General features: G+C 39.4%; 1 protein-coding gene across 15 annotated transcripts in view; it reads left to right on the forward strand.

Annotated features, from left to right (window-relative positions):
• RIC3 (RIC3 acetylcholine receptor chaperone) overlaps window positions 1-25,380 on the forward strand; it is an 82,784-nt gene that overhangs the window by 33,500 nt on the left and 23,904 nt on the right. For all 15 annotated transcript variants that reach the window (XR_013829339.1, XR_013829340.1, XR_013829341.1 and 12 more), the window contains exons 2-4: window positions 21,404-21,630; window positions 22,853-22,928; window positions 24,798-24,891. Coding sequence is in view for 6 of the 15 variants with exons in the window: in XM_079928733.1 (XP_079784859.1) it covers window positions 21,404-21,630; window positions 22,853-22,928; window positions 24,798-24,891 (397 nt within the window). In the remaining 9 variants the exon portion in view is untranslated. The remainder of the gene's footprint in view (window positions 1-21,403; window positions 21,631-22,852; window positions 22,929-24,797; window positions 24,892-25,380) is intronic.

The following is a 25,380-nucleotide window of genomic DNA, read 5'->3' on the forward strand; positions in this document are numbered from 1 at the left end:
ATCTTGGGGATTGCTTTAGATTTTTGGCATTTTACTTGCTGACCTTGCTGTATATTAGAATCTTAAATTTTTTTTTTTTTAAATAGGAGCTACTCGTCTAGGTTTTGTCCATTTTGTACATTCACTTGATGTTTTGCAACCAAATATAGCAGTTTCTAGCCTTTCCTGTTGCATTTTATCTATTGGTCCAGAATTAGCCTCTTGACATTTTTTCAGAATATTTATCGTTCCATTCAGTGTATTTGTTTTACCATCGCTCTCAGCTATATGCCATTCTTGATTTTTTTAAAAAAACTTCTTTGTTAGACATTTTCAAACATAAGCAAAAGTCGAGAGAGTAGTAAGATGAATGCACATCACCCTGCTTCTTCATCTTGTATCATGTATATCCCCACTTACTTTTCCCCCCATAACACTCAATTATTTTGAAGCAAATCCCGGGCATTGGGTCATTTCATCCGTAAATAATTTTGTATACATCTCTAAAAAATAAGAATTCTTCTTAAAATAGCCGCAATATCATTATCACACCTAAAAAATCAATAATTCCTTAATGTCATTAAATATCCAGTCGGCATTCAGATGTCTCTGACTGCCTCATAATTTCTTTTCACAATTTCACCCTTGCTTTTGATTAGCGTGTCTTCTTGATCATTCAAATTATTTTTTTAAATCTATCAGTCATTTGAAACTGCTCTTCAGGTCACCCCAGTCTATTCATTGAAACCGTTTGTGTAGAGTCATTAAACCAGTTGGTCATTTGATTGCTTTACTCCATCTTATTCTGTCTGTTTTAGGCTGTGGTCCACCTTCTTCCTCCCTTCTCCCTTCAGTCTGTTCTCAACATAGCATCCATACTGATCCTTTTAAAGCGTAAGTTTCTCCCTCCATAAAACCCTCCAGTGGCTTCCTGACTCAGATGAAAAGACAAAGTCTGTACATGACCTACTTAATCCTTTTCCCCATTTCCTTCTCCTTTTCCTTTCTTTCTCATTTTGCTTTGACCATGCTGGCCTCTCACTGTTGCTTGAACATGCCAGGTGTGCTCCCACCTCAGGGCCTTTGCATTTGTTGTTTCCCCTGCCTAAAATGCTCTCCCTTGGATAGCCATGTGCCTTTCCTTTATCTTCTTTAGGTCTTCATCTCCTGAGCCTTCTCTGGATACTCCAGCTAAAATCTTTATTTCCCCCCAACACATCCTATCCTCTTTGCCTGCTTCACTTTTTCTCTTTAGTATTTATCATTACCTTGTGTATTATCTTTTCCCATTTAGAAAGGAGGTTCCATGAGGGTAAGGATTTTTGTTTGTTTTGTTCACTGCTGTATCTCCAACTTTAGACCAGGCCTGCACATTGTAGAAAATCAATATTCATGAATAAAGGAATTAGTGAATTGGGCGAATTAATGAATGCTGGCTCCCAGGGATCATGGTTTCCTCTATTAGCATTTATAAGCCATTACTTTATTATTACTATTATTATTACTGTTATTTATGGTTACATAAACTATTGTGCATCCATATGATAGACTATTATGAATCTAGTAAATTATATTCATGAGGGGTTGGAGTTTTTTTTGTTTTTTGTCTGTTTTGGTGGCCAGTTTTCTTTTTCTTTGAAATCAAAGGGGAAAAAATACCAGTTTGTCTGGGATCACTGTGGATTTATAAACAGGGTAGACAATACAAATACAGTATTAATTATACCTGAACTTGAAATCTGATACTGTGTACCATACCTATTTTTTTTGAGGGACTTTCTTTTTTTTAATTGTAGTTGGTTTACAATGCTGTGTTAATTTCTGCTGTATAGCAAAGTGATTCAGTTATACATACATATACATTCTTTTTCGTATTCTTTTCCGTTATGGTGTATCACAGGAGATTGAATATAGTTCCCTGTGCTATACAGTAGGACCTTGTTGTTTATCCATTCTGTATACACTAGTTTGCATCTGCTAACCCCACACTCCCACTCCATCGCTCCCGCAACACGCCCCCCCAACAACCACAAGTCTGTTCTCTCTATCTGTGAGTCTATTTCTGTTTTGTAGATAAGTTCATTTGTGTCCTATTTTTTAGATTCCACATATAAGTGATATCATTGGTATTTGTCTTTCTTTCTGACTGACTTCACTCAGTATGACAATCTCTAGGTCCATCCATGTTGCTACAAATGGCACTATTTCATTCTGTTTTATGGCTGGGTAATATTCCATTCTATATATGTACCACATCTTTTTTTTTTTTTTTTCTTTTTTGTGGTGTACCACATCTTCTTTATCCATTCATCCGTTGATGGACATTTAGGTTGTTTCCATGTCTTGGCTACTGTGAATAGTGCTGCTATGAACATAGGGGTGCATGTATCTTTTTTGGATTATAATTTTGTCTGGATATGTGCCCAGGAGTGGGATTTCTGGATCATATGGTAATTGTATTTTTAGTTTTCTGAGGAACTTCCATACTGTTTTCCATAGTGGCTACACCAACTTACATTCCCACCAACAGTGTAGGAGGGTTCCCTTTTCTCCACATCCTCTCCAGCATTTATTTGTATACTTTTTTTTTTTTTTTTTTTGCGTTATGTGGGCCTCTCACTGTCGTGGCCTCTCTCGTTGCGGAGCACAGGCTCCGGACATGCTGGCTCAGCGGCCATGGCTTATGGGCCTAGCCGCTCTGCGGCATGTGGGATCTTCCTGGACCAGGGCACGAACCCGTGTCCCCTGCATCGGCAGGTGGACTCTCAACCACTGCGCCACCAGGGAAGCCCTATTTGTATACTTTTTAATGACGGCCATTCTGACCAGTGTGAGGTGGTACCTCATTGTACTTTTGATTTGCATTTCTCTAATAATTAGCGATGTTAAGTATCTTTTCATGTGCCTGTTGGCCATTTGTATGTCTTCTTTGGAGAAATGTCTAGGTCTTTGCCCATTTTTCAGTTGGGTTGTTTGCTTTTTTGTTTAAGTTGTATGAGCTGTTTGTATATTTTGGAAATGAAGCCTTTGTCAGTAGCATCATTTGCAGATATTTTCTCCCATTCTGTAGGTTGTCTTTTTGTTTTGTTTATGGTTTCCTTTGATGTGCAAAAGCTTGTAAATTTGATTAGGTCCCATTTGTTTATTTTTGTTTTTATTTATATTGCCTTAGGAGACTGACCTAAGAAAACAATGGTACTATTTATGTCAGAGAATGTTTTGCCTGTGATCTCTTTTAGGAGCTTTATGGTGTCATGTCTTATGTTTAAGTCTTTAGCCATTTTGAGTTTATTTTTGTGTATGGTGAAAGCTGCCCAACTTTCCCAACACCACTTGCTGAAGAAACTGTCTTTTCCCTGTTGTATATTCTTGCCTCCTTTATCGAAGATTAATTGACCATATGTGTATGGGTTTATTTCTGGGCTCTCTGTTCTGTTCTATTGATCCATATGTCTGTTTTTGTGACGGTATCATGCTGTTTTGATTACTTTAGCTTTGTAGTATTGTCTGAAGTCTGGGAGGCGTATGCCTCCTTCTTTGTTCTTTTTCTTTGAGATTGCTTTGGCAATTCTGGGTCCTTTATGGACCCAGGATTTAGGATTATTTATAAATAAATAAATTTTAGGATTATTCTAGTTCTGTGAAAAATGTCATGGATAATTTGATAGGGATAGCGTTAAATCTGTAGATTGCTTTGGGTAGTGTGCTCATTTTAACAATATTCTTCCAATCCAAGAGCATGGGATATCTTTCTATTTCTTTGAGTCTTCTTCAATTTCTTTTATTAATGTTTTATAATTTTTAGCATACAACTCTCACCTCATTGGTTCGGTTTATTCTTAAGTATTTTATTTTGGGGCGTGTGATTTTGAAAGGTATTGTTTTTTTACATTCCCTTTCTGATATTTCATTGTTAGTGTAAAGAAATGCAACCAATTTCTGTATGTTAATCTTATATCCTGCTACCTTGATGAATTCATTTATCAGTTCTAGTAGTTTTTGTGTGGAGTCCTTAGGGTTTTCTATGTATATAGTATCATGTCATCTGCATATAATGACAATTTTACCTCTTCCCTTCATTTGGATACCTTTTATTTCTTTTTCTTGTCTGATTGCTGTGGGTAGAACTTCCAATATCATGTTGAATAGAAGTGGTAAGAGTGGGCATCCTTGTCTTGTTCCAGAATTTAGTGGGAAGGCTTTCAGCTTTTCACCATTGAGTATTACATTGGCTGTGGGTTTGTCATAAATAGCTTTTATGTTGAGATATGTTCTCTCTATACCCACTTTGGTAAGAGCTTTTATCATGAATGGATGTTAAGTTTTGTGAAATGCTTCTTTTGCATCTACAGAGATGACCATGTGGTTTTTTGTGTTTTCTTGTTTATGTGGTGTACCACATTGATTGATTTGCGTGTGTTGAACAATCCTTGTGAACTTGGGATGTATCCCACTTGGTTGTGGCATATGATTTTTTTTGTGTGTTGTTGAATTTGGCTTGCTAATATTTTGTTGAGAATTTTTGCATCTATATTTATCAAAGATATTGGCCTGTAATTTTCTTTTTTGGTGGTGTCTTTGTTTGGTTTGGGTATCAGGGTGATGGTGGCTTCATAGAATGTCTTTGGGAATGTTCCTTCCTCTTCAGTTTTTTGGAAGGGTTTGAGAAGGATCAGTATAAGTTCCTCTTTGTATGTTTGGTAAAATTCGCCTGTGAAGCCATCTGGTCCTATAATTTTGTTTGTAGGGAGTTTTAAGATTACAAATTCTATTTCACTTCTAGTGATTGGTCTGTTCAAATTAGCTGTTTCTTCTTGATTCAGTTTTGGTGGGCTATATGTTTCTAGAAACTTGTCCATTTCTTCTAGGTTATCAAATTTGTTGGCATATAATTGTTCATAGTATTCCCTTATGGTTTCCTGTATTTCTGCAGGTATCGGTTGTTAGGTCTCCTTTTTCAATTCTTATTTTGTTTATTTTGTTCTTGGTGAGCCTGGCCAGAGGTTTGTCAATTTGTTTACCCTTTCAAAGAACCAGCTCTTGATTTTATTGATTTTTCTTTCTGTTGTTTTTTTTTTAATTTAGTTTATTTTCGGCTGCGTTGGGTCTTCGTGCTGCACGTGGGCTTTCTCTAGTTGCAGCGAGTGGGGGCTACTCTTTGTTGCAGTGCACGGGCTTCTCATTGTGGTGGCTTCTCTTGTTGTGGATCATGGGCTCTAGGCACACGGACTTCAGTAGTTGTGGCTCATGAGCTCAGTAGTTGTGGCTTACGGGCTCTGGAGCACAGGCTCAGTAGTTGTGGTACACAGGCTTAGTTGTTCTGCTGCATGTGGGATCTTCCCAGACCAGCGCTCAAACCCTGGTGTCCCCTGCATTGGCAGGCTGATTCTTAACCACCTTGCCCCCAGGGAAGCCCGCTATTGTTTTTTAGTCTCTATTTTATTAATTTCCTCTCTGATCTTTATTGTTTTCTTCCTTCTGCTGACTCTAGGGTTTTTTTGTTTTTTTTTTGACTCTAGGTTTTGTTTGTTCTTTTTCTGATTCTCTTAAGTGGTAGGTTAGGTTGTTTATTTGAAGTTTTTATTGCTTTTCGAGGAAGGCTTGTATCACTATGAACTTCCCTCTAAGAACTGCTTTTGCTGCATTGTATAAATTTTGTATGGTTGTGTTTTCATTGTCATTTGTCTCAAGGTATTTTTAAATTTCCTGTTTGATTTCATCATTGACCCATTGTTTGGGTTTTTAGTAGCGTGTTGTTTAGCCTCCATGTAATTGCTTTTTTCTCATTTCTTTTTTCTGTGGTTGATTTCTAGTTTCATGCCATTGTGGTCAGAAAAGATGCTTTTGATAATTTCTATACTCTTAAATTTGTTGAGGCTTGTTTTGTGTCCTAGTATGTGATCAGTCCTAAAGAATGTTCCATGTGCACTTGAAAAGAATGTGTATTCTGGTTCTTTGGATGTAATTTCCTGAAAATGTGAACTGTTCTATTGTATCATCTAGGATCTCTGTTGCCTTATTGATTTTTCTGTCTAGAAGATCTGTCCAGAGAAGATCTGTCCATTGATGTGAGTGGGGTGTTAAAGTCTCATACTATTATTGTATTCCTGTCATTTTCTCCCTTTATGTCTGTTAGTATTTGTTTTATGTATTTGGATGCTCCTATATTAGGTGCATATATGTTGATGAGCATAAAATCCTCTTCTTGTATTGATCCTTTTATCATTATATAGTGTCCTTTATCTTTCTTTATGGCCTTTGTTTTAAGTCTATTTTGTCTGATATGAGTATTGTGACCCCCGCTTTCTTGTCATTTCCATTTATGTGAAATATCTTTTTCTGTCCCCTCACTTTCAGTCTGTGTGTGTCCTTTGCCCTAAAGTGGGTCTCTTGTAGGCAGCATCTTGTAGGCTTTTGTTTTTTAATCTAATCTGCCACTCTGTCTTTTTATTGGAGTATTTAGTCCATTGACGTTTAAGGTAATTATTGATAGATATGTATTTATTGCCATTTTAAACATTATTTTCCTGTTGATTTTATATTTCTTCTTTGTCCCTTTTTCTTGTTGTTTTTCCTTTTGTGGTTTGATGATTTTCTTTTGTATTATACTTATGTTCTCTTCTTTTTGGTTTTTGTGAGTCTATTTTATGTTTTTGATTTGTGGTAACCCTGTTTTTCAAGTATGTTAACCCCATTGCATATCTACTTGCCTTAGACTAGTAGTCACATAGGCTCAAACACATTCAAGGAAATTTAAAAAATCTATGTTTGCTTACTCTCCTCCATCACATTTTATGATTTTGGTGTCCTCTTTTACATCTTCATGTTCATTGTTTTGCTGTTCATTGTGGTTATCATCACTTTCACAGAAATTTTTTGATTTTTTTTTTAATCTGTGTACTGGTTTATTTAGGTGATTTGCTTTCCAATTGTGATTTTCTCTTTTCTATATATTCTATTTAGAGAAGATCTTTCAATATTTCCTTTTAGGGGATAGTTTTAGTATTGCTGTATTCTTTTAGTTTTGGCTTGTCTGAAAAATTCTTTGTCCTTCTATTCTAAATGATAATCTTGCTTGGTAGAGTACCTTAGGTTGCAGATTTTTCCCTTTCAGGACTTTGACTATATCTTGCCACTCCCTTCTGGCCTGCAGCATTTCTGTAGAGAAATCAGCTGATGGCCTTATGGGGGAACCTATGTAATTAACTCTTTGTTTTTCTCTTGCTGCCTTTAGAATCCTCTCTTTAACTTTTGCCATTTTTATTATAATATGTCTTGGTGTAGGTCTGTTTGGGTTTACCTGTTTGGGACCCTCTGTGCTTTCTGTATCTGGATATCTGTTTCCTTCTTTAGGTTTGGGAATTTTTCAGCCATAATCTCTTTTAATACATTTTGGATCTCCTTTTCTCTTTCTTCTCCTCATGAAGAGTTCCAAATAATATGGGAAAATTGTATACTATAAATGAAAAGTAAAGATGTATTCACTGTATGTATTCACTAGGAAGAAGTAGGTCAACATCTTAACAGTGGTTATTTCTGGGTCATGGAAACATGGGTGGTTGTTATTTATACTTTTCTCTACTTTCTCAATTTTCTATAGGTATGTGGGTTTTTTTTCTTATATAACCAGAAAAAAAGTTTCTTCCCTTCCATGTCCACTCCATCAAAAAAAAAAAAAAGGAAGAATCCTTTTTAGAATTGAGTCCAAGAAGCGTTCACTTCTCTATAGTTGAAAAGTCCACTATCCACCTTTTGCTTTTTGCAAACTGGAACAATAATTATGTCTCCATTCGTTTAAGATTTCTCTTTTTATCAATATAATTTCTTAAAACTTTCTTCAGTTCAGTGACCTTATGTGCAAGTTTTACCAGTTTTCCTGGTAGAAATTACTTAGTGAACAGACTTGATCTTACCCTCCTCACCCATCTGGAACTTTTTTTCCCTCTAGGATTGTTAATTCTCTCCCATTTAACCCCAAATTGATACCCTTTGATAGAGAATATGGAAGCAAAATAGAGGTTGAGAAATTCTGCTTTCTCAGCATTACATTTTATCATCAAGCAAATTGCCTTTTCACTCTAAAAATACCCTTTTTGCTTTTGCTAGTCTTTTTTTTTTTTTTTTTTTTTTTTTTTTTTTTTTTTTTGCGGTACGCGGGCCTCTCACTGCCGTGGCCTCTCCCGTTGCGGAGCACAGGCTCCGAACGCACAGGCCCAGTGGCCATGGCTCACGGGCCCAGCCGCCCCACGGCATGTGGGATCCTCCCGGACCGGGGCACAAACCCTTGTCCCCTGCATCTGCAGGCGGACTCTCAACCACTGCGCCACCAGGGAAGCCCTTGCTAGCCTTTTTGTAAACCTTAATTTGTTTTGGACCTTGGCCTCCTCATGTGGTCCTTCCAAGTCTTGCTACTCTTTCATGCTGATTGCTGATGTGCTCTTCTGTTCATTTTTTGTCTGTTCTTTTAGAATAGCTACCAGTACATCTGCTGTTTTCCTTTGCCTTCCCCACCTGCTTAAGAATTTTTTCAATGCCCAAGCAAAAATGCACTTTAAGAGCTTTCTTCTTAGAGTCTCATGAAATGGAACCACGTGTCTCTGTTCTCAGGACTTCTTAATTCTGCCTTCCTAGAGCCTGTGCCACACACCCCCTACATTTTTGCCACAAATTCTAAGATGGCATGATCTCTTTCTCCTATGGTTCTCGTTTGATTTCACCAACAGGTTTCTTCTTTGGCCAGAGTAACCATTCCCTGACTCACCTTATGTACCTGTGGAACGTGAAGATGTCAGCATACTAGGTCAGGAACTTGTCAGTTGTTCCTGGTTAGCTGACTGGGACTTTGAACAGGTTCCAGAGTAGTTGAAGCCCTCCAAGGTGACAGTGTGCTGCTTCTATGCTAGAATTGGCTTCAAGAGAGTCCTACCTTCCATCTCCGTTGGCTGGGGCCTGGGGGACTCCTACCGTAATGTTAACGTTTGGCATCTCTCCTGCTGACCCTGCCCACCTGTGTTTTCCATTGAGCGTCTCACTTTGAATGCCTATAAACAGGATTCCTTACCAGCCCCTCCCCAGTAACCCTGTTCCTCTGGAATAGTTCAGACTCTTTTTGTCACCATATTCTCCTCAAGTGAGTCCTGCTCACTGAGTCTGAAGCTCTCCAAGATGTGAAAATACATACACACGCATATGTGTATATGTGTGTATACGTATTTATACGTGCATAGGTAACACGCACATATACGTAATTCTTTGTTATCTTAAATTAGCTCTTTATGTGTTGGTATGTAGGTGCCTGAGACAAATGGATTATTTGGGTCCTTTACCTTTTCTCTTAATGAAACATCAGACATCTACTCTGAAAGTGTGCAAAGAGGAGCAGAGACAATTTGAGAGTCTGTGAATGAATGTAAATTAGACACATTTTCAATTTCAGAAACTCAGAGGTGGGTGGGTGTGGGGCACCTCGATCAGTCTGACTGCCATTTTCTGTTCTCAAAACTGTGAAATTGAAAACACTCAGGATAATGAAGTAAAAAACTATTTTTAGCTCTGAGAGTGACTGGGCTGGGTCTTCAGATTACAGCAAGGCCAACAGGCCTAGTGTAAGTCATTCAGATCAGTTCAACAAAGTGTATAGCATGCAAGACCCAGAGCATGCTCTGTAAGCATAAAGAAAATACTAGACTTCTATTAAAGAAGTTCATAGTTTGTCCTTCAGCCACAGAGCACCAGGAATGCACCTACAGTTGAATAAATTGGGTTTATTGCTTGTTGCAGCAAAGGAGGATGCACACCACGAGGAAGCACGCAGCATCTCAGTAAGAGTGTTAGAAAAGTCTTACTATAGGATTTAGGCTTGTGTTAGGTGTGTTTGGTTTTTTTTGCGGTACGCGGGCCTCTCACTGCTGTGGCCTCTCCCGTTGCGGAGCACAGGCTCCGGACGCGCAGGCCCAGCGGCCACGGCCCACGGGCCCAGCCGCTCTGCGGCACGTGGGATCCTCCCAGTCCAGGGCACGAACCCGTGTCCCCTGCATCGGCAGGCAGACCCTCAACCACTGCGCCACCAGGGAAGCCCCATGTTAGGTGATTTTGAGGAAGGTTTAAGGATGTCGGGCTTTGCTGTGGATCGGGTGCTGTCAGAAAGTGGGGCACATTCTATGACTGGGTATCTTAGTAGAGTTTATGTCAAGAGAGAGCAGTCTAAAGAAAAGCTATAGCTATAATTGGCAAAGAAGCAGCAGTCACTCATCATCCAGGAATAGGGGCTATTTGATATTTTTTTGGTTTGGGCAGTGTTCATGTTTTGTGTGTGCTCAGACAGATTACACAATGTTCTTATTTCTTTTGTCTTGATCCATCATGGTCACAGAATGGTCTTGCCTGATGTTCATGTCTGAAATTGCTTATGTGTAAGAAGAGAACACCAAGACCTAACTGTGAGTGCCAGGCTAGCTCATAGCAATACCAGACCAGCTCCTGGGTATCAGAGGCTGCTTTTCTTATTCTCAGGTATGCTTTGTAGGTTTTAATCAGCACTAGCTAAAATTGGGTAGAAATGGTACTTAGTGGAAGATGTTACCCATTTCTGTTCCAATCCATTCAAATAGAGGATGTAAGACACATAAATAGAACTCTTGAATAAGGCCAGGTGCGATAAGTGCAATTAAAGAGGTTCAGACAGTGTATTCTAAGCAATGGGGATGATAAGAGAAAATGCTTCAGGGACAAGGGCAGTATTTGGCCTGGGCTCAGGACAGACTGGATTTAGATATGTGGAGTTGGAGGGAAAAGCAAAACCATTGGAGTAAGCAAAGGCTGAGAGGTAAGAAATCACAAGGCAGGCTCAAAGCATGGTGAGAAGTCTAGTTTGGCTGAATCAGGAGTATGTAATGAGAAAGAAGCATGAAGAGGTACTTTTGGGCTAGATTGTGGAATTCAGTTGTTTAGGAGTTCACTTTGTAGGGAGGGAAAAATCAGAATTTGCTAAATACCTACTGTGTGTGCTGGGAGCTTTGTATATGTTATTTAATCTGTAACCCTTGTAACAACCCTGAGAAGTAGATCTCATGATAGTCATTTTATAGATGATGAAAATGAGCTCTAGTAAGGTTAATTTAACCTCCACTTAAATAGTTGGACACACAGCGAGGATCTTAATAACTCTGACTGGAAAGGTGGTACTCACTTTATTGATACTTCCCTCTGCTCTCTCCTGTGTGATGCAGTCTCTTGTCATTATGGGAACCGTTGAAAGCTTTTGATCAAAGGAATGGCAAGACCAGTTAGAATTATGCTTTAGGAAGATTACTCTGGTAACAAACAGTAATAGTTAACATGTGTTGAATATATGGACTAGGCCCCGTGCTAAGCAACTTAGACACACAAATATCTCTTTTAATAATATGTAGGGGGCTTCCCTGGTGGCGCAGTGGTTGAGAGTCCGCCTGCCGATGCAGGGGACACGGGTTCGTGCCCCGGTCCGGGAAGATCCCACATGCCGCGGAGCGGCTGGGCCCGTGAGCTATGGCCGCTGAGCCTGCGCGTCCGGAGCCTGTGCTCCGCAACGGGAGAGGCCACAGCAGTGAGAGGCCCGTGTACCGCAAAAAAAAAAATAATAATAATATGTAGGGTGAGTTGGGAGTGGGGAGGTTGGTAAAAGATGAAGGAAAAAATCTGATTAGACAAGCAGAAAACATTAAAGCAGTGGTCAGCAAAGTAGAGTTAGGTGGGAGGGGAATGCGGTAAGATGGGCCCTTGGGGGAGACGAGCTGGTGAGGAGGAGACAGTCAGCTGTTGTTGGAGACTCCACTTTAAGTAATACTGAATCAAATATGACCTCAAGAACGTCCTCAGTATTTAGGGAGACGCTTTCGTATCTTAAAGGACTGGCTACGTTAAGACCTTTCTTGTTCTGTGGTAATCTTGTTCTTTATTGATTTATTTGCCCTAAGAATGAAATGCTGCAAATGGTTTAATGTTGCTCTCAGAAAGCTCTTTTGTTAACAGTGCTAGAGTTTCTGTTTTTGTTTTTAGCAATAGGGATGGTTATTAACAAGGGAAAGTAGAACTGCACTCTGTAAAATCCATTAAGCTTTTAGTCAAGCTTAAATGATTTGCTAAGTGAACTTTTAATAATTAAGTAAACCTAAATATGGGGAAAGCTTTCAATAAACAATTGGGATTTAGTCAAGTCCATTTAATAGAATACTTAAGTACATATAGAGATAGGGAACACAGCTGTTTTCTATTTTGGAAGGTCTGCAGTTTTAATGTTCTAATATGTTTAATGTTCTGATCTCTTTAGTTGTTTGTCTTAAAGCAATTAAAAAACAAAATCACAAATCCTAACCTCCTAATTTATCCCACCCCTCCCCGCTTTCCCCTTTGGTAACCATAAATTTTTCTATGTCTGTGAGTTTCTGTTTTGTAAATAAGTTCATTTGTATGTTTTTTTAAAATTCTACATATAAGTGATATCCTATGATATTTGTCTTTCTCTGTCTAGCTTACTTCACTTAGTATGATAATCTCTAGGGCTGTCCATGTTGCTGCAGATGGCGTTATTTTATTCTTTTTTATGGCTGAGTAATATTTCATTGTGTATATATTACCATATGTATGGGATTAACATATACACACTACTATATAGAAAACAGATTAACCAACAAGGACCTACTGTGTAGCACAGAGACCTATACTCAATATTTTGTAATAACCTCTAAGGGCAAAGAATCTGAAAAAGTGTGTGTATGTATGTATACATATAAAACTGAATCACTTGGGACTTCGCCTGGTGGTGCAGTGGTTAAGAATCCGCCTACCAGTGCAGGGGACACGGGTTTGAGCCCTGGTCCAGGAAGATCCCACATGCCGCAGAGCAACTAAGCCTGTGTGCTACAACTACTGAGCCTGCGCTCTAGAGCCCATGAGCCACAACTGCTGAGCTCACGAGCCACAACTACTGAAGCCCGTGTGCCTAGAGCCCCTGCTCTGCAACAAGAGAAGCCACCACAGTGAGAAGCCTGCGCACCACAACAAAGAGTAGCTGCTGCGTGCAGCAACAAAGACCCAACGCAGCCAAAAAAAAAAAAAAAAACTGAGTCACTGTGCTGTACATCTGAAACTAACATGACATTGTAAACCAACTATACTTCAATTAAAACCCCAGGAATCCTTTTTGTAATGTAGCTATAAAGTAGAACATTTGTAATAGTGAAAATTTGTGATATAGGTATACAAGGAGATGTTATATAGCAGTTTGAGTGAATGAACTGGAGTTGCATGTATTAACTGTATACATTTTGCCAGAAAAAGGCAAAAAGGAAGTTGCAGAAGCATCAGTACAGTGTGATACTGTAATATAAAGGTTTTTTCAATTGTGGTTAAAATATACATAATATTTATCATTTCAACTATTAGATCTACAGTTCAGAGGCACTAAGTACATTCACACTGGTATACAACCATCACCACCATCCATTCATAATATAAAGTTTTAAAATACTCAGTCAATATTGTATATTGTTCATGGATGTATACTTACATAGTAAAGTCTAAAAGCACGTATTCTAATAATAACCAAATTCGGAGTTGTGGCTATTTCAGTGAGGGTGGGAGGAAGAGACATAAGGGGCTCCAGTTATATCTGTGTGGTAGGTAGGTATACAGGTGCTCATGTATTATCATCTGTAGTTTTTTGTACCCTTGGAGTATTTTCTTTAAAATTTTTTTCTTAAAAAATCATTTCAGCTAGACATCTCCAGGTGTTCGCTAGCCGTTGACCTTTTAGGCATTCTGGGCTGTTCAGTTCTAAGAAACATGGTGATACCAAGATCCAAGAGGTGAGGTTGCTCCCTATTGAGAACAGTTAACTTTATGAAGAGAAAAATCTGTTCCAAATTCAGCAGTCTGACCCTAGCCTGCCATCTCAAGTGTACCCTTGGTCACAGGTGGCAGAGGTTATAGGTCTGAAGCCTAAAGGTCTGAGAGAGTGACTCTACAAAGAAGAAATACAGGAGGAGAGCAGGTTTTGGAAGGTGAAAATTAGCTTCACTTTTAGGTTTGAGTTGATAGACACACAAAAGGACATATATATTAATGGGATTTAGAGATAAGAGCTTAGAGGACAGGTCAGAACTAGAGCTATACATTTTGGACATTACAGTGTATGCCTTGAGAATGAATGAGTTTACCAAAGGAAGAAGAATAAGGAAAGAACAAAGGTTGAAACAAAACGTTGGGGAGAGAGGATTAAAGAAGAACCAGTAAAAGCGACAGGAAGAAATAGGTTGAAGGACTAGTCAGTGGGGAAAGAAGAAATCAGGAGAGTGATATGCCACAGATATTAAGGCAGGAAAGTTTGACAAGAATTTGTTCAGATTCATCCAATATTTATTGAATGGCTTGTGGTAATCACTTTCTTGTGTAGTAGAGGAGTCTTAAGAGTGAGAGCTGAGTAAAAGCCATTGGATTTGATGGTTACAGTACAGTTACCATGTTGTAACTATACTTCTTATTCATAAACTCTTTAAATACAGGAATTGTTCTATTATTTTAATTTCAGTGTCTGACACAGTACCTGGCATGTTGTTAAGTGTTCAGTAGTAAATATGTGAACTATTACATTGAATATAAAATGCACAGATTTCTCCTAGGATATAAAACTTATTTTTACCATCTAGCCTGTCTCTTCCATTGCTCTCAGTTCCCCCTCCTACCTTTGAAAATAGTATTCTCTACTATTTCAGTGCTTCTTTGATTCTAGTGTACAATCTCTTTATCAATAATCTCTTTTAAAATCAATTTTAATGTTTCTCTACTTCTTGCCACATCACCATTCATTTAGTATTGCTTTTTGAAACCCTATATCACACTTCCTTTCTTACTCCCATTGCTCACCCCTTAACTCAATATAAAGAAGACAGTTCTAACAATCAGAGCTGTACAGACGTGGCATGGGCTTCCTGTGGGGAGAAATACTGAGTTTCCTGTTTGATGGTATTCAGCAGAGTCAAGACCACCACTAGATGACTCTTCTAAAAAATTTCCAATTTATTGAGAGATAAATAACATATCGTGCAATTTACCTGTTTAAAGTGCACAGTCAGTGGCTTTTAATATAGTCACGAAGTTGTACAACCATCATCAGAATCGTCACCCCTCAAGAAAAAAAAAACCATACCCATTAGCAGTCACTTTCCTCTGCCCCCTCTCCACCCTCCCTCCCTCCCCCCAGCAAGCAACCACAAAGCTACTCTCTGTCTCTATGGACTTGCCTATTCTGAACACTTCATATTAATGGAATCATATAATATGTAGTCTTGCATGACTGGCTTTTCTTCACTTAGGATTATGATTTCGAAGTTCATCCATACTGTAGCATGTGTCTGCACTTCCTTCCTCTTTTATGGCCAAACACTGTTCCATTGTATGGATACAGCACATTTTTATTTGTCAGCTGATGAACATCTGGCCATTAGGAATAATGCTGCTTTAAACATTTGTACAAGTTTTTTTTTTTTTAATTGGGGTATAGTTGCTTTACAATGTTGTGTTGCTTTCTGCTGTATAACAAAGTGGATCAGCTGTATGTATACATATATCCCCTCCCTCTTGGACCTCTCTCCCACCCCACCCCCCATCGCATCCATCTAGATCACCACAGAGCACCGAGCTGAGCTCCCTGCGCTATACCGCAGGTTCCCACTAGCTATCTGTTTTACACATGGCAATGCACAGACGTCAATCCCAGTCTCCCAGTTCATCCCACCCTCCCTCCCCAACCCCCACCATGTCCACACGTCTGTTCCCTATATCTGCATCTCTATTCCTGCCCTGTAAATAGGTCATCTGTACCATTTTTCTAGATTCCACATACGTGCGTGTATATATATAACACCATACACAAAAACTTAAAATGGATTAAAGACCTAAACGTAGGGGGCTTCCCTGGTGGCGCAGTGGTTGAGAGTCCGCCTGCCGATGCAGGGCACACGGGTTCGTGCCCCGGTCCGGGAAGATCCCACATGCCGTGGAGCGGCTGGGCCCGTGAGCCATGGCCGCTGAGCCTGCGCGTCCGGAGCCTGTGCTCCGCAACAGGAGAGGCCACAACAGTGAGAGGCCCTTGTACGGCAAAAAAAAAAAAAAAGACCTAAATGTAAGACCGAACACTATAAAACTCTTACAGGAAAACATAGGAAGAACACTCTTTGACATAAATCACAGCAAGATCTTTTTTGTACATAGTTTTTGTGTGAACATATTCTTCTTGGGTATATACCTAAGGGCAGAATTGCTGGGTCATATGGAAACTTCGTTTACCTTTTTGAGGAACTGCCAGACTGTTTTTCAAAGCAACTGCACTATTTTACATTCCCACCCAGCAGAGTACAGTAGTTCCATTTTCTCCACATCCTCACCAACACTTTAGATTATGTCTTTTTTTTTATTAATTTATTTTTTGGCTGTGTTGGGTCTTCATTGCTGCACACGGGCTTTCTCTAGTTGTGGCAAGCGGGGGCTACTCTTTGTTGCAGTGCGCGGGCTTCTCTTTTTGGTGACTTCTCTTGTTGCGGAGCATGGTCTCTAGGTACTTGGGCTTCAGTAGTTGTGGCATGCGGGCTCAGTAGTTGTGGCTCATGGTCGTAGTTGCTCTGCGGCATGTGGGATCTTCCCGGGCAAGGGCTTGAACTCGTGTCCCCTGCATTGGCAGGCAGATTCTTAACCACTGCGCCACCAGGGATGGCCCATCAATTATGTCTTTTTGATTATAGCATCCTATGGGTGTAAAGTTCTATCTCATTGTGGGTTTAATTTACATTTCTTTGATTGCTAGTGATGTTGAACATCTTTTCATGTGCATGTTGGCCGTTATATATCTTCTTTGGAAAAATGTCTATTAAGATATTTTGTTCATTTTTAATTGGATTGTCTTTTTGTTGAGTGGTAAGATTCTTTATATATTTTGGATACTCAACCTTTATCAGATATATGATATTTTCTTTCATTCAGTGGGTTGTCTTCACTTTCTTGATGCTGTCTTTGCAGCACAAAAGTTTTAAAATTTGATGAAGTCCACTTATTTTTCCTTTGGTTGCTTGTGCTTTTGGTGTCATATCTAAGAAAACAGTGCCTAATCTAAGGTCACAAGGATTTATGTTTTTGGGTTTTTTTTGTAGGATTTATGTTTATTATTTTTCTAAGACTTTTATGGTTTTGGTTCTTATATTTAGGTCTCCAATCTATTTTCAGTTAGTTTTTAGAAATTTAATATGGTGTGAGGTAGGGGTCTAACTTCATTCTTTTGCATGTGAATGTCTTGTCCCCATAGCATTTGTTGAGAGGCTGGATGACTTTTAAGGCTCCTTCTGACTCTGAAGATTCTATGATGCTTTGTAGTATATTGGTTTCTGTTATTGTCCAAATAGGTGGACAGTCAAGATTACATGTGATGGCCATCTTTTCCTAAGAATACATTGTGTCTAAAAACAGGGATAGCCATTAGTCTTTTATCAGTTCTAGATTTCTCAGTTGCTTTAAAGTCTATCCTCCTTTGACTTTTATGATACTGGTTTGCTTCTGGTCTTCTTTGACCAGCACAGTTTTCTTTTCTTCCTATTTTTGCACATAAGTACACATACCCCTCCATTTTTTTTGGTACGGGAACTGTTCATGCAATTTTAATTAGCTTTGTCATTTAGGTAGCTCAGAGTTTCTTCTCAAGCCTAACTACAGTCTAATAAAAGTTTCCTCTGAATATGCCAACAACGCCTAGAATTTAACATGTGAAAAATAGGTGTTCAGTCTTCCCCTAACCATAAGCCCTCCCAGTTTTCCTCATTGTCTTCTCTTAGTATCTTAAACCAACCTTCGAGTTTTCCAACCCCCCACTCCCCTTCATTATTAAATGTTGCTGATCATTACATGGTAAAAGCCCTTGGACCCATCCTTTCCTTTCTATAGCTATAGCTGTCTTCTGGCTGATTTCCCAGACCCTAGTTTCTCTCTTTTAGGTCCTTACTCAACTGCTGGAATAATCCTCCTCAGACACCCTTCTGATTAAATCATTTCCCTGATCCTAGATCCACAGTATTAAATTTATATGACACAAGTTAACATTTAACCCACCGCTAATTTCCTCTCCTTATCTCTTGTTACTTCCCTTATTGGATTTGGTAGTTAACCTTATTTATTCTTTGTTCTTATTTCTTTGTTCTCATCTTTTTTCTCATTGCACACAGTCCTCTTTTCTCCTAGTGTGCCTTTGCTTCTCTTCTATTCTGAATCTCACTCCCTTCAATGATTGATCCCATCTGATTCCTCTCCCTTTTTTTTTTGCATTCTTTGAATACTTAGACATTTAGTTTGTCTAGTAATAAGATCCGTAGTACCCTGTTCCTTTTTTGCTGTTTGTTTTGGATATGCTACTTTTAAAAGCATTGTTTCATGTGGGAACCATTGTTTCCGTTTCATTTATGGTTCTCTTCCTACCTACAGCACAGAGTCCTGAACATAATAGTGGTCCAATAAATCTTCTTGGCTGACAGATCTATAAAAGTTTTGGGGGCAGATGTGTGATGTTTAGCATCATCATTTTTCAGTTTTAGAAATGCAAAATAATGCCTCTTGTGCCGTTATTTGGTTTTAATTTTTTATATTTTATTTTATGCCAAGTTTTGAGAACAGTCTTCTCAGTACAGTTAAATGAAGTTCAACAACGTATTACTACAGATATTAAATCTAGTTTATTGAGCAGCAACCACCCGATATATCAGATTCTCTCAAGGGAAAGGTTAGCTTCTTACATGCTGGCTAGGCATTTGTTCAAAGTGCATTATAGCCTTAAAGCTAGGGCCATTTAAGATATTAAGATCCTTGACAGTTTAGTAGCAAAATAGTCACCAGTACCCGGAATAAGGAGTAGTGACCTGCTAGCTTGCTTCTACCGTCTGAAGTTGTGCTTCTGTTGCTGGCCTCCTCTTAAAAAGAAGCATTTCTTCTAACTTCCATGTCACCCAAAGTCAGTATCAAGAGGGAAAAAAGGATTGTTGGGGTGGAGCCCGGCTGAGAGAGGATACAGGCAGAGGGCAGCCCCCAGGCCCAGTGGCTGCCTGTCTCACTCCTTGCCTGCCCACCCACCATCTCTCTCACCTCAGGAGCAGAGAGTTGACTTGAAGATAGTCCTCAGTTCATAGCCCCCGATTAACATCACCAGTGCAAGGTTGCTTTCTTATTTCGTTACTTTCTTTTTAACCCTTTACCTTCACTCCACATGCCCATTCCTTTCTCCGTTCATGTGCACCCACTCTAATGTGTTTGTTTTATGTCCTTATACCTACATATTTGCTTGAAAGATAGGTAGTATAATTATAGTGTGTCTTTAGCTTACATGTGGTATTTGCTTATTTTTCTCAATGCTGTGCTTTTTAAGATATGTTCATATTGCTGTAGGTGTATCTAAAGTGTTTTCTAAAAGCTGCGTGGAATTTCATGTTTGTATCTACTCCATTTTGATTCTGCATTCTAACAGTTACAGAGATCCAAGTTACTTCAGGCTCCCTGCTACAACATCGTCACAGTGAACATTCTCACACAGGTCTATAGAGTCTATAGTTTGAATTCGGATACAGACAGCCTTATTTGAGAATTTCTCTGGAATTTATCCACCAGTATAGGATCACTGGATAATAGGGCGTAGCTTTAATGTCACTCAGTGCAGCCAGATCACTTAGCAGAATGGCTGTATCCGTTTACACTGTTACCCATAATACACGAGAGTTCTTGCCTCCCCACATCTTTGACAGTACCTACTATTACCCACCATTCTAATTTTTGCCCTTCTTATAGGTATAAGTGCTAGCTCATTGTTTTAATTAGCATTTTTCTTGTTGGTTTTATTTTGATCATCTCTTTATGTACTTGTTAACCATTTGAACTTCTCTTTCTGTGAGTTTCCTACTCATATCTTTTGGCCATTTTTCTGTTGGGTTTCCTCTGATGTTCATATCAAATTGTAGGAATTCCTTGTCTATGCTAGAGATTTAATCCGTTGTCAATTTTAGACGTTGCAGAAGCTTTTCCTTGCCTGTCATCTATCTTAACCCTGTTATGGTATTCTTTATTGAACAGAAATCCATAATTTTATTGAAGTCAAATCCAACAGTTTTTACTGTGTAGTTTGTATTTTTAGAGCCTGAGTCGGGAAGTCTTTCTGCTCCTTAGTGTTTTCTGTCAATGGATTATCCACACAAGCCTGTTTACGTGGCCTTTTGAAGAGAAGTCTTTCCTTTCTTTGTCACCTGTGACTTGGAGGAGGCTTGACGCTGTTAATGTTTGGCTGCCCCTGATGGAAGAAAAAAATGTGAGAAAACTGATGCACGCTCCTTTCTCTAAGCCCTGCACTTCCACTCACAGGACTGAGCCCCTGTGACCGTTTGTACTACATGAATCCTGTCTGCTCAGCTACAGCTGATTAGAAAGTGCTGCATACCTACCCAAGCTGAGAAGGTATGCAGGGAATTTGGAATTATGACCAGTCTCTGCTGGCCGCTTGAAGGACATGCAGATTGAGGTGTTTTGGGAGTGAACATCTTCCTTTATGTTCACAGAGAAGCTAGAGAAATGCTGGCGGAGAAATGAGAATGAGGAAGATATGCACAGAGGAACAGAGAAAAAAGCCCTCTGGCCCCACAGAGAGGGAGAACGATTGAAGTAGAATGTGAGAGTAGCTGTCTGGTATCCTGATGGCTTTCCAGTTTCTGATTGTGTTCTCTTCTGAGATCAGATTGCATTTCCTTATGTGTATTAGTTAGGGATGGCTAACTACTCTAACAGATAAACTCCAAAGTGTATAATGGCCCTAGCACAACAGAAGTTTATTTCTCACTCACATAAACAGGTCCAGATGGTTCTAAGTTGGTGAGGTGGTGGCAGTGGACGGCTCTGTGCCACACAGTTACTCAGGAACTCGGGTTGATGGAAGCTCTGCCATTTTCAACACATGACTTCCAATGTCTCTGTAGGTGTTAGCATCCAGCCTGCAGAAAGGAAATGAACATGGAGTTCAATACATGGGACGTTGTATAGGCCAGGCCTTGAACTAGCACCTGTCATTCACATTGCTTTGTCTGGAACTCAGTCACACGGCCACATTTAAGTGTATGGGAAGCTGAAAAATGTTATCCACCTGTGGACCCAAAAGGAAGAGAAAATGGGTTTGGTGAACAGCTAGAGATTGCCACATCATATTTATTATACGTGTGATACTCTTGTGATGCCTCTATATCCTTATAATCAAGTTGCTGTTTTTTCTTAAACTTGTTTGAGTTGACTTCTGTTGTGTATCTCAGTGCGTGAGGTGTTTTCCTAATAGCCATATTTAAAATAGTAGAAGTAATAAAGACTGATTGATTTATTTTCTCAGGGAAGTTGGGTCGATTTCCACCTATGATGCATCATCACCAGGCCCCCTCAGATGGCCAGACCTCTGGGGCTCGCTTTCAGAGGTCTCACCTTGCGGAGGCCTTTGCAAAGGCTAAAGGACCAGGTGGAGGCACTGGAGGAGGAGGTAGTGGAAGAGGCCTGATGGGGCAGATTATTCCAATCTACGGTTTTGGGATTTTTTTATATATACTATACATTTTATTTAAGGTAAGTGGAGTCATCCTGATCATATTACATCAATGAAAATCCAGTATCATCATAATAAAAATCATTGTCAGCATTAAAACCCTTTATAGTTCATAACCCTTTTTCAAATCTATCATCTCTTTAAATCTTGCCTCCTCTTTATGAGGTACCTAGGATAGCTGTCACGTATCTCAGTTTTACAGATGAGAAAATCTTCACTCAGAACCTGAACAATTTGCCCCAGAATTCACAACTAAAAATGCAGAACCAACACTTGAACCTGAATCTTCTAGTTCCTAATCCGCTGAGCAATAAAGTTCAAAGCCTACCCTCCCCCGACCCTGCCCCAATTTTTTCTTGATTGGGCATCTTTGCAAACTGTAAAGGCATAAAGGTGTTCTAAGAAGAACTTTATCATGAGGACTGGCATAATGATTTCGAGGTAGCCACTGTGAGGCCAAATAATGACGGTACCAACACCACTTTTTCTTCCTTTTACCCGCAGGAGCATGAGGTGCTGTTTTTAACATCAGTTGTAGTAATTCTCCTGAAACAGAACTGCCGCGTCCTGAAACTAAGCCTGATATTTCCCAGCTCTGGGGAGATATGATTTGGGTCCTTTTATTTTATTTTTTTGCGGTATGCGGGCCTCTCACTGTTGTGGCCTCTCCCGTTGCGGAGCACAGGCTCCGGACGCGCAGGCTCAGCGGCCATGGCTCATGGGCCCAGCCCCTCCGCGGCATGTGGGATCTTCCCGGACCGGGGTACGAACCCGTGTCGCCTGCACCGGCAGGCGGACTCTCAACCACTGCGCCACCAGGGAAGCCCAATTTGGGTCCTTTTAAAAGTAGACTCCCAGTTAAGTTCTACCTCCAGGCGGGCTTTGGCCAGCCATGGGCCTGGGCACTGTAAGTAGAAGCAGGAGGCTGCCCTCCTAGCTAGAGTAAGAGGTGACTTCATTCTTGCCTAGGAATTCTGCAGGCAGCCCAGGTTGAGTCTTGGATGAGCCTGGGCAAGGCAGATGGCTTGTGAAGAGATTTTTTTCTTGTGCCTTGACCTTGATAATTTTTTACTTGGAAACCTTCTGTTGGCTTTTTTTTTTTTTTTTTTGAGATGTTTCTCTAATGTTGCTATTTGATTTGATTTTCTCCCAACCTTTTTTTTTTTCCATTTAATATGAGGGGTTCCATGACTTTGAGGTTCTGAGCTGCTGTTGATGTACTGTACCTCCTTCAATTCTCAGCTCTCAAAGGGGAAAAGTACTGCAGAGGATCGGAAGTGCTCTACTGCCACACCTGGAAGCACCCACAGGAAAATTAGTAAGTGCCCCTTTCAGTATATTTATAAGTTTTACTGAGTCAGACAGCTGTAATACAGCCAGAGGGACAATCTGTGGATATGTCTTAAAAGCATGTCTCAAAAGTTGTCCCAGATTAATCTGATGCCGATTTTTACCTTAGCTCTGGGAATTCTCAAGTTTCCATATTGATGTTGGGCTTTTAAGGGAAAGATAGTTATAAAAAGTAAACAACCACCAGTTCACTTTTTTTATATATTAGCAGCTTAATATTTTACACTCGGAATGGGTTACTTCTCATTTCTAGACTTCAGAATATTGGTAGCAAATTTCTTTACTTCACATAGAGGAAAACTGAGGCAGTGAGATCAAGTCATTGTCAAAGTCAGTTATTAGATCTAGGGACAGAGTTTAACACTTCTGACTCTTGAAACATGATCATCCAATATTTACCGACCAATTAGAATATTCTGTGCTCTCTGGAAAAATGAAATATATATGGCATGCCTCTTCCCTCTGAGAATTTATAGTCTAGGATGAATGTCAGGGAAAAATAACTTGTGAAAAGTTTACCACCTAGAAGGAAGGGACTTGGCGAAAGCCTTCTGGGAAATCGCACCTAGCTGTGTATGAAGGAGGGCCTATTAGATAGGGTGCTTGAGTAAGACGCAGTCTGACAGAGGGCAGCTGTGGGAAAGAAGGCATGAAGAGTAGGCAGGATAAGCTGTGTTGTTGAAGGCCAAACTATCCTGTGGATACTGAAGCCTCATCGGAGTTTTTTAAAAGAAAGGCATCAGCAAAATGACTGTGATCCCTGCTGTATTCTTTTTTTTTTTTTTTTGAATTTTTGTATTCTTAATTGAAATAGTGTCTTACCAAAAGTGATTGTAAAATGCATCATGAAATTGTTTTTAAAGACTTGTGAACTAAAGAGTAGCAAATTCTGTATCCTGTCACATAATGCATTTAAAACAAAGATAATGTAGTAGCAATTATATCAACTTCTTATGCTTCAATTTTGAATCATACAGAAAATAAAAATAACCTAAGCATTTGTGTGGCACAGATGTTAATTGCATGCATAAGAATTTGTTGTACAAGTACTAAAAAGCCTTTGAAATATTACATTTTATAGTGACCCTCTAAATATATCTGTGTACAATGATACTCGGATGTGAAACAGAATAACTAGATTATCTACATAATGAGCAACATTTTATTTTCCTGTTACCTTAAAGTTCATTTCGTGTACTGATTGAGTGATTGATTTTTTATGTTCTACTTTTAGGGTCTTAACATTACTTTTAGTAGTTGTGGTCCTGTCTGACCCTTGTTGAGAAAGCTGCTTCTGGGAGATAGGGTTATACCACTCACCCCAGATGACTGAAGTAGAAAACCTTGGGCAGGAAGGTCTCAGCCCTAGTTCAAGACTTCTTCTGTTGAAGAAGAGTAACTTTTATACTGTTATCTTCCATATAAGTTTTCAGATCCTAGGGACAGGTGAAATATTGTTCATTTCAGGGTCTTAACACCTTTTCTGAAGTCCTTTAGCAGATTTGGTACTTTATCCTCAAGTATCATTTGAATTAGAAAGGAGTTATCTTCATTCCTTCTTGGCTGACTGTGTAGGGCTGTGTTTTTCACTCCTAGGTATTTTCTTTGGCTGGTCCTGCTATATTTCTGTGTGTGAGAGAGTGATTTATTCATCACTTTCTAAACGTGTATCCTTTAGATCTTGGTGTCTAGACCTCAGTACCCTTTGTGTCCTGATTGGATTAGCTGGATCTCAGGACCAGCCTGGATTATTGTAGAGCGTCACAGCCAGCCGTGTTTCAGAAAAGGGCTTAGGGAGTTGTACATGATGGTTCTTAGATTGATGCTTATTTTTCAGCCAATTTTGAGCTTGTTCAACTACAAGAAAAACTGAAGGAGACAGAGGAAGCCATGGAAAAACTAATCAACAGAGTGGGGCCTAATGGTGAGAGGTACGTTTTCGCATAACAGAGATCAGACTGTTTCCCATTTAGAGAGTCAATTCAAAATTTTGTTTTTCTTTGATTTCTGGCCCACTTGCTTTCATTGTTATCATATTTGTCACTTACATATTATTTTTCCCTGAACATTTCCATTTTCACACTCTCAAGCAGTTTCATCTTCAAGAGTATATGTTCCATGTTGTGCAACATTATTGTGAGTGAGTAAATTTGTGAGCAGATACTACAGGCTAAAATAACTGGGTTTTAAGGAAGACAATATCCTAGCTGTCTAAAGAAAGGCAGAATTTTAAGTAAAACCAGATTATTAAATATTGTGGTTTCTGTTTGAGGCAGAATGAGAGAAGAGAGCAAGTACGATCAGAGTACACGTTTGTTTTGTGTTGACTATTCCAGAGCAGAACTAGACGTGTAAAGTAGGTGTCAGGAGCCAAACCAGCCCTTGAGGATGCTCTGCAGCGAAAACACGCTCCTCTTGCT

This window comes from Stenella coeruleoalba, assembly GCF_951394435.1.
Source record: "Stenella coeruleoalba genome assembly, chromosome: 8".
NCBI lineage: Eukaryota > Metazoa > Chordata > Mammalia > Artiodactyla > Delphinidae > Stenella > Stenella coeruleoalba.